The sequence below is a fragment of the Chinchilla lanigera genome, unplaced genomic scaffold, assembly GCF_000276665.1.
Source record: "Chinchilla lanigera isolate Chin_1 unplaced genomic scaffold, ChiLan1.0 scaffold00001, whole genome shotgun sequence".
Lineage (NCBI taxonomy): Eukaryota > Metazoa > Chordata > Mammalia > Rodentia > Chinchillidae > Chinchilla > Chinchilla lanigera.
Window position 1 is genome coordinate 31,982,700 of NW_004955402.1, and position 19,230 is coordinate 32,001,929.

Consider the following 19,230-nt stretch of genomic DNA (forward strand, 5'->3'; position numbering starts at 1 on the left):
CTAATCCCTTCCCAGACACCAGGCACCATGTCGAGCAGGCTACGAGAACTGCCTCACTTACCGTTATGATAGCACTGTGGTACTGGGGTTATCTTTAGGTTTCAGGGGAAAGGGAGGAAAAGGGCTGATCCATGACTTGCTCAGGGTCACATAGCTAGGAAGAGAGGGTGAGATTTGAACTCGTACTACAGAATCCTCACGCTGCTTCCCTACAACTCTGAATCATGGTCCTTGGTCCTTGGCATCATTCCATTGGTGTCCAGGGGTGTGCAGGGAAGTGAGGGGATGGAGCGGAATCCCCTCATCCAATTGTGTCACCATAGATGCTCCATCAGTCCCCTGAACATGCAGCTTGTATTCAACTGCCTGCTTACTTCTCTATCCAAATGTCTGAGACAGCTCACCTACTTTCTCCTCACCAACAAAACAAAAGCCAGCAAACCCCAAACTAATGCTTCCCCCATAGTCTTTTCCATTTCAGGAAATGACAACTCTATCCTTCCAAGTGCATAGCTAAAACATTTTAACAATACCACTGCCTCCTTTCTTGATCTCTCATCTCATATTCAATTTCTCAGCAAATCCAGTGGCTCTGCCTTCAGAACAAACCCAGAATTTGACCACTTTGAGCTACTTTCACTACCACCACTCTATTCTGAGCCACCCACCCCTTGCTTAGACCATTGCAGTAGGCTCTTAGTCTTGGGAATTCCATTAAAGGAGTGATAGGCTGCTAGAAGCTCAGACAATACGCTTCTGGGGAAATGACCCAGACTGGCTGGGAAAGAGTTCTTGGGAAATAGTTTAGGTATCAAAAAAGGTTTGCTCTTAAAAATATTCTAACCACAAAAGTTGAGATTTGGTGATCCCAAAACCCTGAGCTATGACAAATCTCATCAGAGTTCTTTTGGGGGCCTAGAAGGCCACTTCTGCTAAAAACACTGACCCATCACTTGAACATACAGAGATATCACAAGTGACTAAGATGGCATCTTTACTTATGTCCATCCCTTTTGCTGTTTTAGGTCTTGGGTCAGATGCTGTGAATTTTGTATATACACGTACGTGTTGATCATTTGAAAAAATGTTTTGTCCAAACTAGAGAGATAATTTGCTTTATTGCCTGTTGGAGTTGGTATGTGTTTTCTTTTTCTTTCTTTTGTTCATCTTTCCTGCCCTCATCCCTGTGCTTCTTCAGCAGTGCCAACAGCCCAAGTACCTAAAGTCTTTTATCCCTATCATAAGGCCCAGCCCAAACCACAAGACCAGAATTCTCACACAGGATGATGGTACCAACTACAAGAGTAACCCAGAAATTCCTAGGACATGGTGCCCATGACTACCTAGTGGTCACAAGAAAAAAATTTCTTTTCAGATGCTTCCACTGGCCAATGGAAATGGTTGGACTTTCACCAACCACTCCCCAGGATGTCAAGACAAGCTCTCTGTTCTGTGAGTAGCTTGGTCACTCACTCTGTCAGTCAAAGCTGAATCTCTTCAGCGGAAGTTCCATTCAGCTCAACTCCCCATCCTCATAAAGCTTCACCTGTGCAAAATACTGTGTACTCGCAGTATTTGGCATGATCTCATTTCCATTGTTTCTGTGCCAAAAGATCCTGTCTGGTATCACAACCACAATGCCACACAGAATTGGAAGATTCCTCATCCTTCACTTCTGGGCCCACCCTAGGTGAGTCAGAAGCTGGGAGGCAGGTGGGGGGACAGAGGAGTAGGGCAAGGCAGGGGAAAGAGGTGAGGCTGACTCACACACTTAATGCACACATGTTCACGCACTTGCCCATGAATATACACATTCCACCCATTTATGTATGCACTCACACTCTCAGCCCTCCTTCCCTGCAGGGCTGAGCTGGAGGCTTGGAGGCTCATTTTAGGTTGATGCTTCAGTCTTTTCGCTTGCCCTGGACATTGAGTTATAGCCTGGAAACAGATTTTATAACATAAGTGTTTGTTAGACTTTCTATTACCTATTGGCATGCAGAGGAGTTTGAGACCATCACCTTTAGCAATGAAATAATGTTCCCAAGGTCTCAGGGCTGCTGGGAGGCAGAGCTGGGATGCAGGCCCAGGTAGGCTGTCCTCAGAGCCTGTGTACTTCAGCTCCCCAAGAGAGCTCTGAAAGCACTCTGAACTTGCCCCCAGAGTCACAAAGACTCACTGAGAGTATAGACCAGCCTAAGGCAGAGAGTCCAGGTAACACTGCAGGGATGCAGAAGCTGGAATTGGTACCTTACTGGAGGGAGACTTCCCACATTGATCTCCTTTCTGCTGCCCTGCTGTCTGCAGGAAATCAGAAGTCAGAGACTGAGCTCTATCTGAGTTTTTTCTGGGTCTATGACTGTTGACCAGGGAAAGTATGTGTATATATGTGAAGATGCATGTCCATCTATGTATATATATATGTGGGTGCCTGTGTGAATGTGCATGCGTGTGTGTGTACCCTTGTGCATGCACAGGTATGTGTTTCTCCTACTGTCTCTCCATCAAGGTCATGTTCTTCATGAGGGCAGAGACTATGTCTTTCTTTTGTCCCTGATTCCCTCTGCTTTCAGTTCAAGCTTGCTCTCAGAGAGCCACAGAGAGGACCAGTTATCCCAGAAAGTCATGGGTTAACTCACCCACCCAGCTCACACTAGTAGAGGTTGGGCTGCTCCAAGTGTCAGCTCCATCACCTTGTGCCTGTTCCAATTGTGTTACCATAGACTGGGCTAACCAGCAGCTCCTTGCCCATGTGTTCTCTTTACAGTGGCAGAAAAAATTGTCTACTTCCCACAGGCTCATAAATCTCCCAAAACACTTCCTCCTGATGCTTTTCTCCACTTGCCACTGGATTTATTGACTCAAGGGAAAAGCATACATTTCTCAGTGAGCAGATGCTATGATGAGGTCTTTATGGGGTGGGGTTGATAATAATTTAATTAGCCCAGCTTTTTGGGAAAAAAGTGTTAATTAGGTTTTGCTTAAAATATACCATCTTGATGGCCTCTCCTTCACCATTTCTCTCCCCTGGGAGAGAAGTCCCAATTTTCCATCTAGCCTGGCCACCACTGTTATTACAGGAAAAGGAAATGCAACAAGATATTTTTGAGCAGTCACAAATTATGACACATGCTGATTACAATTCCTATATGTTCAGCAAATTGGGAGCAGAACCCAAAGGATAATCATCCACACAAGTAGTTGCCTCTGAAGGGTCATCAGGTTCTCAGTAGACTGCTGGCCCCTGGTCCCTGCCCCTGGAAGGAAAGGGATGCTCAACACCAAAGTGCAAGCAGAAAGGTGTGGCCAAGCCCTTGCCTGTCACACAGAAGGAAAGAGGTCTCTCCAGGTAAGTCCATCCCCCCTGGACTTGTCCAGCCACCTTCCACAGGTGAAGATCGTGGCCACCCCAGTGCTGGTGTTGGTGACCTCCACCTTGTCCACCAGCCAGCCAGAGTAGTAGCCGCTGCCGTCATGTTCCAGCCGCACCTTGCGCAGCTCACCTAGCTCCAGCGTCTCCAGGAAGAAGCGGTCAGTGCTGCCCCGCTCAAAGAGGTTGCACATTTTCTGCTTCAGCTCCCGCTTGCCTGTGTCCCCATTGGCCCCAAAGATAGTCACAAAGACATTGGCATCAGTGCCTGCCCCTGGCTCATAGCCTGTCGTCACGATGACCTCATACTTGACAGGCACCAGGCTCTGGATCTTGCTGGCGAAGCTCTCTGTTGTCTTGGTAACCTCAAACACTTTGAAGTACTTCCTCTTCCTCTTGAGGGGGATGAGGCAGTCGCAGTTAAAGAAGTACCTGGCAGAAGATGGGAGAGAAGGGTGCTCAGGGGACAACAGCCAGGGTCACATCCTCCCCCACAGAGCCTGTCATCCACAAATGATTCTTTCCCAGGATTCCAGCCCAAGATATTGAGGCTGGGAACTATGGACTTTAAAATGCGAATCTGGGGTCTATCTTAAAATTTACAGTGGAGTGACAGCTCATCCTTCCTGTTGTCCCTTCATTTTTCTACTTCTTTTCTTGTCATCCACACTCTATACGCCATCTATAAGGAGAGCTCATTGATCCATCTTCAACATGGATCCAAAATCAGTCCTCTTGAAAAACCACCCAGTATCTCACTGCTTATCCTGCTCTGGTCCAAGTCATTACCATCATCTCCCTGGAGAATACTGAGGGCATCCTAAGTGGTCTCCCTGCTTCTTGCTTCCTAGGTTTGGAAGGAACACTTGCTATGGTTTCTTCCTACATTAGACTGCTAGTATATTAGCAGCACTGAAAATAGCAGTCCTACCTCAAGACCATAATCTTAAGTAAAAACTGGAAACACAAGTTTAAATATCACATTGTTTCTCTTGCGTGAGAAAACCAAAGGGTAAATAAGGGGCATAACAGAGGATAGATACTGGAAATAGGAAGAACATGTTCAAATGAGAAGGGGAACAAGGGAGAAAGAAGGGGGAAGGGAAGCAAAGGAAAAGGAATAAAAGAGGATAGAAGGGCAAAATGGAGACAAAACTTCTGCAAATGGGGAGGGGAAGAAGGGTTGAAGGATAGGAAGGGAATGAGGAAACAAAGAACACTCAAAATATGTTAGGCACAAGTATGAATTCCTTATGATGGATGTGATCAATATGTCAACAAATATGTACAATAAAAACATTTTAAAAAAAGAAAGAACATAAGTGGTCCTCGCACTGGCTAGGGCCTTCAGGAATGCAGCAATGGAAAGGTGTGCCAAATGGTAAAAAATCAAATTCTACTTTAGATGATCTTTTTCCTTTGGAACAGGGGTTAAACCAGGGTCTCAACTGCTCTTAAGCACATGCTCCACCACTGAGCTACACACCCAGCCCTAGGTGAAAAAACTGCAAAAAAAAAAAAAAATTTGGTTTCTTACCAAAGGCCAGGGTTTTGCATTCTTGGATCTCCTTAACAGCTCTGGCATCATCCTCCCATTTCATGAAAGGAGGAACTATGCTTTGGAGAAGAAAAATCATCTCCTAGGATGACCCAGAGCCAGGAGCCTGTCTGCCTCTGAAGAGCAAGCCATTTGAAGATGCTTCACAGGAAATCCTTCATCTGTTTTGAGATCTCTTTTTCCCCATTTGGTTCATTTGGATTTTTATTCCATACCAGAATTTCTTGGAGGATGATATGCTTTCATTCTTTGCTATAAAATGTTTTTAAAAATGTATTTCTTCATGCATATGCCCAGCAATATACATAACTCTATGTAAAGGCATAAGTCACATAATCACGTATACACTTCCCCAAATGCACCGTTTTTCTTTTTCCTTTTGCTCAGCTCTGTCTCTTTCTCTCCTCCTTTCTACTTCAGCACCCCACCTTTAACTCAGATAACCTGTGTGACAGTTGAGGGTACAGATCGCCAAAGTCCCTTCCATTCCATCCAATCCTGCCTGGACCCACATACACATGGACATATGGGGATGTCAGTATTCCCTCTACTAAACAGCATCACATAAGACATGTTTTCTTGTATCTTGCCTTTCTCTCTCAACAATACTTCCTGGGAATGGCTCCAAGTCGTTTGGTACATATTTAATTCAGTATTTTGAATGGTTGAAACATATTCCCTAGTGTAGATATGAGGAAATGTTTTCTAATAGACATAATTAGAAGATCACAAAAATGTGAGACTTAAGGATTTGGCAGAGTCATGGATCTAGCTGGAGATGGGGGTGAGTTAGCCAGTAAGAGTAAAGGCAAAAGCAAAAGAAGAGTAAAAAAATGATCTCACTTAAAAGAACATATACAATGTGATCACCCTTCCGTGAACATTGTGTATGTGAAATATTAGAAAAATGCCAGAGAAAAGGAAGTCAGTGCTCATGGTGGCCATCTCTGACGGGTAAGGCCTGAAGGAAATTTTACTTTCTTTTACCTACTTTTCTGTATGACTTGAATTTTTATAATAATTACAACTTAGATATGCTATTGAGATAAAACCATAAAGGTGTTTTTGGTTTAATAAATAAATAAAATCCTCTCTGGGTGCCCTTCCACCAAAATGCCAAATACAATAGTGACAAATAAGAACTGGAGAGAAAGGTAAAAAGCACACTGCAAAACAAGGGTCAAAACGGGAAAGTTTGGAGGACAGAAATTTGAGGTTATTGTGCTTACAAGGATTGTGATTAAATTCATTTGTAACTCGTGGAAGTTCAAATATGGTTAAGGCCATCGCTGGGAAGGAACTGTGACACATGCACAGTGCTAAGAGGTATTTATAGTGTAGAGTAGAAGCGGGTCCTGGAATGCTGCCACATAAATAGCTACAATGATTAAACCCACCTTCAAAGTTCCCCCACTGGATGAGGGTTCTCTTTCTGGAGAGAGATAAGTTCTTATTCTCAGAAACCACAGACTCAAGACCTGTGCAGGCAGGGGAGGGCTGGGACTTCTGAGGACACACTAGGCTGGTGCTACTGCCTTCTTTTTCCTCTGGCCAGAGTCAAAGGAGCAACAAGGAGAGTGAGGTCCGAAGAGGTGATGGGCAACTGCTTGAGGCCACATAGCTAGCTGATGACAACTTCAGCATCCAGAGGCCTGGACTCCCTCTTCACTCCAGGAAGAGCCCTCCCCATACACATTTCTTCCTCTTTCTCCAGCCCCACCCACAAGCAGACAACAGGGAAGAAAAGACACTGCTCTTGGGAGAGGCTGCAAAAATACCACAACTTGACCCAGGATTGTTGAGTGGGAAATTTCCCCTTCCTCCTGAGGCTAAAGGTACAAAAAGGTGCTGGAATCTCTCCCTCCCTCTCTCCCTCTCTCCCTCCCTCTCTCCTTCTCTCTCGGTGTCTCTCTGTCTCTTGGTCTCTCTGTCTCTCTTTCTCTGTCTCTCTCTTGGGTTTAAAGGCATTTGAAGGGATGACTATTTTACACTGCTATTTTATTTACTTATTCTGGGTGTTTACAGAGGTACAGCATCAGTAGCCACGCTCTCCAGGGTAGGGAAGCAACACCAGGCAGTCCAAGGGCCTCAAACCTGGCCCTGACTCTCTGAGAGGGTCATTAACTCTTGGAGCTACTCTCTCAGCTCTCAACCCTACAGCCATATCCAGCAACTCCTGTAGGATTTATTGTACTCAGGTTCAGATTGGTTTCTCCCGAAAAAAGCAACAGATAATGTTGCAGCTCAGGAGAGAAGTTGCTGTGGACTGAATTATGTCCCCCTCCAAATCCATATGTTGAGTCTCTAACTCCCAATGTGATGCTATCTGGAGAAAGGCTCTTTAAGAGATTGTTAGAGTCAGATGAGGTCATGAGGGTAGAGCTCTCATGATGAGATTAGCACCCTAAGAAAAAGAGGAAGAGGCACCAAAGCTTGCTATCTGCCATGCTGAAACAGCCGCTTGCTGTCTGTGTGCAAGCCTGAAAGTGTACCCTCACCAGAACCCAACCATGCTGGCATCCTAATCTTGGACTTCTAGTCCCCATCACTGTGAGAAATAAGTGTATATTGTTTAATCTTTCCAGTCTATGCTGTTTTACAGTGGCAGCCTAAATTAACTAAGACAGAAGGGCGGAGGTCAGAACCCTTTCCTGCCCAGTTCCCCAGGAGAAGCTTGGTCTAGGGGAGACAAATGCAGGGAGCCCACAGGTCACAGGATGAGCATGGACAGCTATCACTTTGAGATACTTGAGCTTCTGAAGTCAGAACCTAACAAGGGACTGGCCTGAGTCCTGAGGCCTGTGGGCTGTAGGGGTTAGGAGTGGTTCCAGTGTGTGAATGGGTAGGACCCGCCCCAGGAGGGACATGGAGGGAGAGGAGTCAGGAGTGGACCTGGGCGGGATGCCCCAGCAAGCAGAGGCAGGCTGGCCTTGTGGGCAGCACACCCAGCAATTGCTCACTCTCCCCAGGCAAGCCTTGGCCTTGGCTTCTTCTTTCTACCCCTCCCGACTGCTTCTTTGAATCTTCCTGAACTTCCACAGCCTCAGGGCCCTTTGTGGCTTCCAACATGGTTATAAAGTGGTTTTAATTAGACAAGCTGCCAGCTGTGCCTATGTTGCCTGGGTAACTAAGGCTGTTAATGCTCCAGGAATGTCCGAGTCTCCAGAAAGTGTGCCCTTCGATGGCTCTGCTTGTCTCTGGTTCCTTGCTGCCTACTAGGGAGGATCTCAGTGTGACCAGCTGAGAAGCAGGCCTCAGAGCTGTACTTCTGTGCCATTACAGAGGGAAGGGGAAAGCAAGGCAAAGCGCTGCTGGCTGGGACCATGTGACTTCCTCTGCATTATGTCAGGGTAGCCTCCCTGGATTCAAAGGCAGGACACTGAGGTCTCCTAGTCTAATCTCTCCCCTGTGGTAGAGTCACAGTGCAATCAGCTCCAGAACAGGACAGCTGCCTCTTTTCATCTTGTCTTGTGGGCCTTCTGAATGGGGTGACCTCAGCTTTGAAGGGGCCACCTCCTCATACCCTGCCCTCTTGCCCACAGTCCAGCTTCCATCCCTGCCCCACACCGTACATACACATTGTTGTACTCCATCTCTGTGATGGTGATGGTCTTGACATGCCAGACCAGCTCTCTCTTGGGGATGAACCGGTCCTCCCTGGCCAGGTGACCCACACAGATGGAGGCAATGTCCCCTAAGAAGACACTGTCAAACTCGAATGTGTCAGTAGTCCCTCTGCAATAAACAAAAGTATGTTCAGTGAACTGTCCAGGCCCAAAGAAGAAAGTAAGCATTTACTGAGTGCTTACTGCATTCCAGGGTAAGATGGCAGGCAAGGCCTGAGGTCAGTCCTGCCTTCCTTGAGGGATGCAGCCTAGTTTTTGGAACAAGACACTCAGAATGAAAAAGCCCTACTAGCTGCCTGGTTCCAGCACCAATGAGCAGCAGTACTGTTAAGTGGGCTGGAGTAGCAAGGGTAACATCACAGGTGTAGAGCTGAGGATGGTGGTGAGACCTAAAGAGCGGAAGGCGGAAGAGAAAGGAGGTGTCCCCTGGTGTGGACTGTATTATCAAATTTGTGGATGGGAACAGTGGGGTGTGGAGGCATGGCTGGCTTGCGGGAAATTTGGGTTCAGTGGGGGAAATGATACTGAGGAACGTAGACTTCGATGGAATTTGAGTTGAGGGGGGAAAGTGATGTTGAGAGGGTGGGGGTATGCATGATCTGTGCTGGTCCCAAATGCACGTATAAAGAGCTTAGACTTTGTCTCGGTGGGAAGTGAATTTGAATAAAATGTTACTATAATCTGAAAGCTTATGTTCCTCCAAAATTCATGTGTTGAAACCTAAACCCCAATGTAATCGTATTTGAGTGGGAGCCTTGGAAAATGATCAGGTGATGAGGGTGGGGCGCTCATGAATTCGATGGGAATTGGATTAGTGGCACCTCATTGAATTGGATTAGTGCCCCTAAAAAAGCGACCCTGGAGAGCTCCCTTACCCCTTCTGTCATGTGAGAACCAGTGAGGATGGCTCTATAAACTAGGAAGTGGGTCCCCACTGGACTTTGAATCTGCCTGTACCTTGATCTTCCAACCTCTAGAACTGTGAGAAAAGTCACTATTGCTTATAAGCTGCTTGACAGTGACACTCTTGGACTAAAGACAAAGGAACAGTGGTGGAACTGAGGGAAAGGTGGAAGCTCAGCAAGCAGTTTTGGAGGAAGCAGATGAACTAGGCTTAGGGGTGTCTGTGGTAGGAGGAGGTAAGGAAGTGAGCTCTGTGTCTATGTGGACACAGAATCATGTTTGCAGCAGATAGCACAGGACTGGCACAGGCACACAGTAGGTACCCAATAAATACTTGCTGATTAGGACCATCTGTACCCCTATGGCTCTCCCAAGGAAAGAGACACTTGGAGTCCCTCTCTTACCCACCCCACACCCATCCCTTATGGGCACCCCTCTTCCTACTTTCTGAAGGCCCGCTGTCTGGAAGAATTTTCCACGAGAAACTCTTTGGAGCGGTTCTTCCTGCCCTCCAGGATGAGCCAGACATTCTCCCTGGTTTCGCCCCCGTTGCCCGTTTCTATGACAATCTCGTAGGCTGCAATGGAGGAAGTGGGAGAGGGTCAGTAGGGGGAAGCAGCCACCCACCTCTGGGAGCACAACAGTCACTCTCTCCAGGCTTTTTGTCTGACCCTGGGCCATGACCTGGGAATGGAGGGGCAGGTCAGCATGGCCACACTCCGGAGCTGTAAGTAGAACTTCCCAGCTCTGTGGCTAGGGCTATCCTTCCTGCTTTATTTATAGTAGCAACCTCTTTGCTGGTGAATTTGGGAGCTGCTGGGAATAAAGCTGTAGGTGGGAATGAGTTCTTGAGAGATACTGGGGCCTGGCTCTTAGGGGTGGGCAAATAACAAGTGATGCAACCTGGAGATCATATGCTGAGAAGACAAGGGAGAAGTGGAGAGGGTGGGGCCCGGCTTGGGAAAGCAGTGGGGAAAGTCCCAGTAGGCAAAGGACCCCAGGAGACCCCTGAACTCACCCAGCATGCAACCCCATCCTGATGCCTCACAGCAACCTCCCGCCCTGCTGCTCTGCTCAGCATGTCTACACAGACACTCATTCATGCAGCCTCTTTCCAGTGGGTATCCAGTGCGAGGAATGGACCCTACTGTGGTGATACCACACTCACTTTCTAGCCCTAGGTATAAACATTGACTGTACCATGAGATATACCATAACTAGCGAAGAAGGGTGAATTGCTATGGGGTGTGAGGAAACTGGCTCCCCTGGCCTCTCCCACCTGAACCACTAGTACTTTCTTCCTTGCCCTCTCCAGACTCTTGCCTCTTCATCCCTGCCTTAGATTTCACAGTGCTCCTTCCCTCTGCATGGCATCCTTTCCCCAGAGCAGCTTGGCTCACTCTATCCTCTCCTCCTTACCCAAATGCCCCCTTCTCAGGGAGGTTCACTCTGACCACCATGATTAAAATTGCAGTCCAACTCCCCCTGCTCTGCCTTCTCACTTATCTTCTCTTGTGCTTCTCAACTTCTAACTTTCTGTGTCAGTTTTTGTTCATTATTTAAAAACTAATAAACATTATTATTTATTGTTTTGTTATTGATTTGTTTATTGCTGATACTTGAATGTAAGCTCCATGAAGGCTGGAATCATCCTTTTGCTGCCTTATAGATTCCTAAGTGCCTAGAACAGCCCCTGGCACATTTTAGGCCCTCAAATATTTATTAAGTGAAGGAGTGGATGAGAGGGCTAGGCAGCTTCAGGAAGGTGGGGCATTTGGGCATGGCCTTGGAGAAGAACCAAGATTATGGTCAGTAAAAGATGGAGGAATATTCCCAGCAGAGGGAAGAATACGGGCAAAGATTCTGAGGTGGTATAGCCCCTGTCCCAGGATCCAGGCTAGGAATGCAGTTTACACACAGGAGAAAAAAATAAATAGTTGTCTGGAGTAGCCCTGTAGATGTGGTTCTTGGTGAAGCCAATGAATCCTTTTGGGTTTGGGATTCTGGATCCAAAGGAATCACTTTAATTGTCTGCTTACCTCTCAGAGACAAGATTGAAACATTGGAGGTGAGGGATGCTAAGCCCGTAGCCCAGTATTACATCAGTCCTGACCCCTCAGCAATCCTTTTGTCCTTATGACTCCTCTCAAGGAGAATCCCTGCTCTCTGAAACAAGTAGAATGTACCAGGCAAAGAGGCAGGTAGCCAGTGATAGAGAAAGAGATCCACACAATCCTGTAGCAGGAAGGGGCTCGGCAGTAACAGATTCCCATCCAGAGACTAAAGCCATTACAGCAACAGGGCTGTCCCACTGCTGCTCTGTTTTCCTAGCAGAAGCTAAAATATGCTCTGCAAATGGATCCTGGTGACTTCAAGCTGGACCTTGGGTTCTGTGAAGGAAATGATTTGTCAGCACCTAGGAGAGGAAGCAGGAAGCACTAGGAAACTTCATGCTAATCATAATGAACTCAAATAGGAGATGCAGGAGACAAGGTGCTGGTGGAATGCATATGCAGTCTAGCCATTCGTTCTTCTGGTGATCCTGAGAGTCGGGCTTGTAAGTGAGCAAACGTATGAAGGTTAGAAACAAAGGTCACTACCTGCATCAAAAGTCCCCGTGGAGGAATATTCAATCAGTGTATTTTTTACCTTGCCTTCTTACCCATGTCATCAATGGCTTGATAAAAATGTGGAATTTCTGACTCTCAACTTGAATGACAGGTTGCTGAGAGAAAACAGACAGAAGATTCCCATGGACTTGAAAGCATGGGGCACGTGAAAATGACAAGTGCCACAAGGCTGGGGTCTTTGTTTTATTCACACGTGTCCCCTGAAGTCAGAATAGGGCCTGGCTTCTGGGTGTTTAATATGGGTTTGTCACACGGGTTGTGGTTTGGGATGTTTGGCTCAAGCTGAGCCCATGGCACTCCCCGGGGCAAGCCTCCAGAAATGCAGGTATGGCTGCCTATCTCCAAGAGCAGTCCAGAATGTGCTGTGCTGCCCCCTGCAGGCTGGTGGCAGTGACACATCTATCCAGGCCCTCTCCTGGCTGATGCTTTTGCCCTCCTGTCTCCCATACCCGCGCATCTTTCCAGAGCAAACACCTCCCTCTGCAACCTCCTGGCCAACCTAAATCCCAAGGGGCTCAGCAGCTATTTGGTTGTTTGGAAATCTGAGAAGGTGACTCAGCGATTTTGCTCCAAGCCTTGCAAATCTTCTCTCCTTATAACACTAATGGTCTGAGGAGCCTCTATTGCTTATTCTGGCTCTTGTGTGAGGGGTGTGAAGTTCTCCCTCTCACTGCATTGTGAAGCGCTGTGGAAAAGGACCACATCTTCTACTCACTGGGCAACAACTCACTGAGCATTTATTAAGCCCCAAACCTAACTCCGTAGGAAGTGCAATGCTGAAGCTGTGGGCCCACCCTCTGAATTCCCCTATAGAAAATTTGACAAATATGTGGTCAGCCTTGATTTGAACAGTCCTAGGGACTCAGGGGTGGCTGCCTCTCAAGACAGCTAAGTTCATCAGTGCACAGTTTGGATAACCTGGCAGAGATAGATAGGTGTCTTCAACAACCATGCACACACACTTTCTTTCCATGGTGGAAGGTGGTTCTGCACAAGGGCTGACAGTCAGGGACCGCAGCTCCCAGGGGCTCCTGTACCTGGCAGAACCATGTGACTAGTATTCACCAGTAGAATGTGAGTTATTGTGTTAAGATGGCAGGGGAGGGCCTTCTCCAGGATCTCTTCCCTTCTGCAAGAAATGTGGAAGCCACAGATATGTAGGAAAATGGAAATGGCAGATATGTAGATGGGAAGAGCTTTAGTCTTTAAGTCACACTATGGAAGACCTCCCATCAAAACCCCACAGTCGGTTATGTATTATAGAAGTAAGCAAGAAATTCTGCTGTGCTGAGACACTGAGATTTGGGGGGCTTACTTCTTAGTTGGAAAGGTTGGAAAATAATTAAGGTTGGAAAAAAATCCCCTCTTCGCATGCATTGGTTCTGCCTTTTGTGAGCCTTCTTCCAGTCGGCTAGACCCAGATTCTGGCATGTGTATTAAGAACACACTTCCCGAGGCCTTAATGCTATTCGCCTTAGGGATATCTTTCCCTTTAGGTATCCCCTGAAGCTGGGACAAAGAGAGTGACCAATGGAAGTACTTGCTCCTCTTGTGTTCTGTTTCTAGGAAGGCTGGATTCAGCAGCCATTGCCACAAGCATCGATTGAATTTAGTTCATGTTATAAAAATAAACCAGGGAGGACTTCACACTGAACTGCACAGCCCAGCACAGCCTGCAGGTCAGGGTGAACTTGTCCCCAGTGAGTTTCCTGCTACCTAATTAGTTCCTGTGATTCAGGGCCATAAATTGACACCAGTATTTTTGCAGTTCTAAACTCACCAAGCAACACTGAGGCATTTACAAGGCACCCGCCCGCAGTATCTCCCTCATCGAGTGTCTGACTACCCCCGGCTGTGCCGTGTCTTCTCACTGCCACACTACTTCCCACCTCCTCCCAAGCCACCCTCCTCTAACTTGGGGACTCAGCCCAGGCATCACTGGGCAGCTGGGCCCACATAGTCTCCACATACTGGTCTCCTCCAGCTCTTCTCGGATCTCATTGTTGGCACATGGAATGTCACGAACTGTCTGCCGGTCACCCTCACTCTTGGAGAGCCAGCGGTCACACTGGAAGCGGAAGGTCTCATCGCGGGAGTTGTCCTTTACATCCACATAGCTCAGGTGCCAGCCAGGAAATATCCCTGTGGGGAAGACATCATTGAGTCTGGGGTCTACAGTACCCTTCCTCCTTTGCTAGGCCTCCCTCCCCATGAACTGCGGGTTGTGCCTCCCTAGACAGGTTTTTTGCTCTGGCCTCTTCAGGCCTTGGTTAACTCATTGGTGAAGGCCTAGGTTAGTTTAGGTGGTCTCTGAGGGCTCTTCCAGCTTGTCAGGTGTAATTCTCTTGGCAAAACCTTTAACCTGGGGCTCATAAATGCCTAGAGAATTTGTGCAAGGGGTTTAAGAGCCCATGGGCCTAAGAAATTGTGCTATAATTATAGATGGGTGTTTTACTAAGGAGAAGGCTCATACCATTCATCAGATACACAGTGGAGGTCTTCGCCTGATCATGAACACAGAGTTGCTGCTTTTCTAAAATATAGCCTTTGTTGGAGTTTCCAAAGCTGAAAGATGGTGTTTGTTATTTCCTGGCTCCAGTAGTCACCAAGTGTACACCCACTTTCCATTTAGAATCAGTTCAGATACCAACTCTTTGAGGACGTTTTACCGAATGTCCTCTAGCGACCATGAGGCTGCATCAGATGTCTTTCTCCAAGCTCCTATGATGTCCTACACATCTGCCTTGATCACACCCTGACCACCTTGGATTGTCATTGTTTACCCTGGACTCCTCCTCCAAAACAGGAGTATGGACAGGAAGGACTGAGTCTTACTGGTTTCTATTTCTTTAATACCTAGCATTACAACTCGGGTAAGTATTTACTCCATGAAAGATGGATAACTACTTTATGATTTTGGGGTCCTTGTCTAAGCTGTTCAGTCACAGAAGAATTCAGAAGCTGCCATTTCTTTAGGATATGTTGCTAAATTTGCAAAGGCTTTGCCTGATCATGAACACAAAGCTGCTGCTTTTCTAATCGTCAGGGCTTCCTTCTCAGAAGTGGCCCACCACGGTCTGGCAAGCAAATATGAACTGATGCACATTTGTTGGGACAGCTATATGATGTTACATCATGCACTGCTTCCGCTGCTCTCCACTCTTCAAAGTCCTGGAGAACTCTGCATGTCAAAGAGCCCCATGTAGGGATAAATCCCAGTGCTCTGGCGGATTGCAGCAATGACATTTACTCTTCATATATCTGCAAGATAACCCCACAAGCAACATATGGATATGTTCTATTCCCATCCATCATCCTTTCCTGTCTCTGTCATCTTCTCCAGCCACACTGTCCCCACCAAAAAGCTTTTTCTAGGACCAGACACTGCTCAAATCAACAACTGTTGATAGATCCTGCCTCTGGTCTCAGGGGCCTTATAAACACAGACACACAAAGATGGACAAATATTTCCAGTCACCCAGACTGCCGGGGGCAGATGTTAAGAGTCACAGGCAGAGGATACATGTTGGCAGCACTCCAGATTCTAAAAGTGCTTCTTATTTTTTGTAAACACACATCTTCACTGAGTGGGGAACAGTGAGTGCTGAAACAATTAAGTTAAACTTTAAAACACTTCTGTTGAGTTAAACAGTGATGAGTTATTTCATGAAGCAACTTGTTCTCTTAACTCAATAAATCCCTTTTACTTTTCCACATTGTATCAGTCCCATCTGTAAGTTTGCAAATTGGTTGCTTCCTGAGATGTTTCCTGATAGTATTCTGAAACCGATGAAAGTACTTAGCAAGCTTCAGTGCATCCCATCTGGAAATGAGGCAGATGAGACTGATTGAAGCCTTTTTCTCAAAGGACTCAAGGGGGGGAACACAGAAAGAAAGAGTCGGGTAAAGAGGAAGGCAGAACAGAAGAAGATGCACCATTGACCCTACTGCAGGATGTCCCAACGGAAGAGATATTTTTGGTCCCTCATTCTCCATCCTTCACCCCATGTGTGTGTTGTTCCACTCCATCCCAATTCTCTTCTCAAGTTAGAAAATTCAGCAAAGAAACTCCTTCCTTGGTAAGTACCAGGCTAATGCCAGTACCTCTCATGTGAAAGAAGCCTAATGCTCAGCTTCATGCTCACAGCTGATTTACTTGCCCTGTTTTGGAAACGTCGGGTGTGACTGACAGGGTCCTCACCACAAGTCTGTTCTACTAAGAACCCATCAAGCATTCAGGGACAAACAGCGCTGGAAGACTGATGCCCTACGGCTGGTTTTTGCGGTGAAGACATCATGAATGTAGATAGAGCCACAGTTACAATATGGTACCTGTGTGGCCAGCACTAGCCTGACCCTTGCAGAACAATTAGGAAAGTCTCTGAAACTGAGTCTTAGAATTTTTATACAGTCTTCTCTTTTAGGGTTTTACTCTATTTTTTCCCCTCACTGTTTAGCACCTGGTTTTAACTTGCAGAAAACCCATAGCAGAATGTAGATGCCTGCCCGGTCTACATCACAACTACTTGGCATTCTATTGCATTCACACATCACACATTGTTTACCTTGATCTTGTTGATGGTTAACTAGTTACTCTTGAGACCTTCACTCCCACACACAGCGCTATAGTCAAAATCTTTCTATGCGAATCATAGTGGTCTTTTAAAATCATTATTCAGACTTTGTCATTTCTCCATATAAAACCCTCCAGTGTCACCTTTAGAATCAAATACAAACTGCTTACCAACAACTACATGGATCGACATGATATCATCCCTTTCCACTCCTCTGATTTCATTCCGTACTAGTCACAACTTCACTGACTATATCCCACCTACACTGAGCTTCGTCTTATGCCTTGACACATGAAGCCCTGTCTCGCCTGGGGAACTTTGCATTCACTGTTCTCTCTGGAGTGATGTTCCCAAGGCTCTGATTGCCAACACTGTCTCATCACTGAGGTGTCAGATCAAGTGTCCTCTCTTTGGGGAAGCCCCTGTTAATGGCCCTATTTGTAGGAGTTTACTCATGCTCAATTACTTCCTATCAATCACCATATACCCATTTGACAATCTGAAATAATTTTGTTTTTATTTCCTCATATATTGTGTTGTCTGTGTCTTTCTGCTAGATTGTAAGTCCAGGGAAGAGGAGGTTTGCCTGATCTATCTACTACTATGTTCCAGTGCTTTGCATGGTGCTTGGTATATTATCCAGTAAATGTTTATTGACTGCATGGGTGCGCAGTAGGATTGAATAGGGAAGAACAGGGAAAATTGGCACTGGAGATAGGGATTTAGGGTGGAGGGGAAGAATTTAAAACACGATCCAGGACAAATGGCCTGTGCAAGTAGAATTATTTTATTCCAAATAGTCCAAAGTTTACTTTCACAAAAAGGGTTAGAAACTCTGAACCAGGGTGGGGTCCCAATCTTCCCAGGAAAGAGATGGCAGACCCTGAGTGGGAGTGAGGCTGGAAGATGGATGACCTGGGAGTTCTGTATGTCATCTACTGACTGTGGCTCCTCAGTGGCTTTCCACATCTGGTAGAATAAAGTGCTCTGTGTTTAGGGCCTTTAAAAAATGAATCTCTTATCCCAATGAGAGGGATTTATTAGGCACTCCTTTGGTATTTCCTCCCTCCTCATCATGACTCCAAGCTATTGTCTAGCCCCAAATGCTTGCGTATCCTTGTGACAACCTACCTCTCCCTCCTCTGTGAGGCCCACACTCTTCTTTGCCTACCCAATCTTGTGGCCATGAACTTAACTGTCTTGGGAAATCTTTGCTATTGAGCCAGAATTGTGTCCTAATTCTTTTATGACTATTTTTATATGGATGCCTGACTTTTCCAGTTACATTCTAGGGTGTAGGAACCATGTCTGATGACCTCTTAATTATAGTACAGGATTATGGACTTAGGATTCAATAGACATAGAAGTGACATATTTTTACTTTCAAAAGTGAACTGTCGGTTCTTTATTCCACTGCAAACTATCAAGAATTCTTCAGTAGAAAGATTCCCTTCACCAAGAAATCCTTCTATTTAAAACAACCTATGGCAAGCTAACAATTCATCTGGATAACTCACATTTCATCTTGGTTTGAAGTGAGATAGTCATCACATTGCCCTACCTGTGGAAGAATAGAAGAATGTAGCTATTATCTTTCCAAAAACACTTTCACAGGTGAATCATCTAAGAGGCCACCGAGTGAGACTCTTAAATTTGGCAGATCCAGGTTCTAGTCTCAATATACCCACCAAACTGAGTGCAGTATAACATCACCATGCCTTAGTTTCCACACATGTTCACTGTGGGGGTTAAAATAGGTGATCTCTGAGGTCCTTTATATTTCTATGAATTTGTATTATTTGAATGGAAACATATCAATTCCTTTTATGGTTTAAAAAGCCTTCACCTCACCAGAGCTTTAATTTAACCAGAAGAAGCAGGAAGAGCAAGATGAATTAGAAAACAAACTCTTGGCTTATAATTTGTTTGCTATTGTTAAAGCTATCTAGGTACTTGGAATTAAGGGGAAGAATTAATTATTTATCTTGATTTTTTCTATAAATTATATTTCATGGTGATCAAACAGCCTTTGGAGTGATATTTTGTGAAGAAAAATTCTAGCCAGTAAGTGGCTAAAAAATGACAGAATTATAAAATCTTATTTGTAACTCTAATTGGTCATCACTGGATGAAGCCATTCAATAAAGAGTCATAAAGGAATTTTACAACGGAGCAGCCAGGCTGGCAGCTCATCTATTTGCTGTTTGATGTTAGAATCAGTGAGTGTGACATGTCTGCCTACTTCATATTACACGAGTACACAATATTTCATTAGTATACACTATGGAAGAGATGTATATATATCCTGTGTACTTCCTACAGTTTGAGGAAATTTGCATATTATATGCACCAGAAAATTTTGTTATGAAATGGAAATTTAATGATAGAAAGAAATCACTGTTAAGTGTAACAATGGTAGTGTGATTTTGTAAAAATATATCCATTTTTAAAAGAGAACTGTGGTGGCACACACCTGTAATTCCAGTGCTTGGGAGGCTGAGGCAGGAGGATTGAGTTCAAGACCAGGCTGGGCTGCAAAGTGAGCTCAAGGCCAGCCTGAACTGCATAG

General features: G+C 45.7%; 1 protein-coding gene across 2 annotated transcripts in view; it reads right to left on the bottom strand.

The window, feature by feature from the left end:
- Positions 1–2,916: 2,916 nt before the first annotated feature.
- The window catches only part of Loxhd1 (lipoxygenase homology domains 1), a 158,425-nt gene continuing 142,111 nt past the window's right edge, over positions 2,917–19,230 (bottom strand). For both annotated transcript variants that reach the window (XM_005372875.2, XM_005372874.2), the window contains 4 exons: positions 14,059–14,229; positions 9,902–10,034; positions 8,505–8,663; positions 2,917–3,802 (listed from right to left, as the gene is read on the bottom strand). In XM_005372875.2, the coding sequence (XP_005372932.1) occupies positions 3,322–3,802; positions 8,505–8,663; positions 9,902–10,034; positions 14,059–14,229 (944 nt within the window). In that variant the 3' untranslated portion in view covers positions 2,917–3,321. The remainder of the gene's footprint in view (positions 3,803–8,504; positions 8,664–9,901; positions 10,035–14,058; positions 14,230–19,230) is intronic.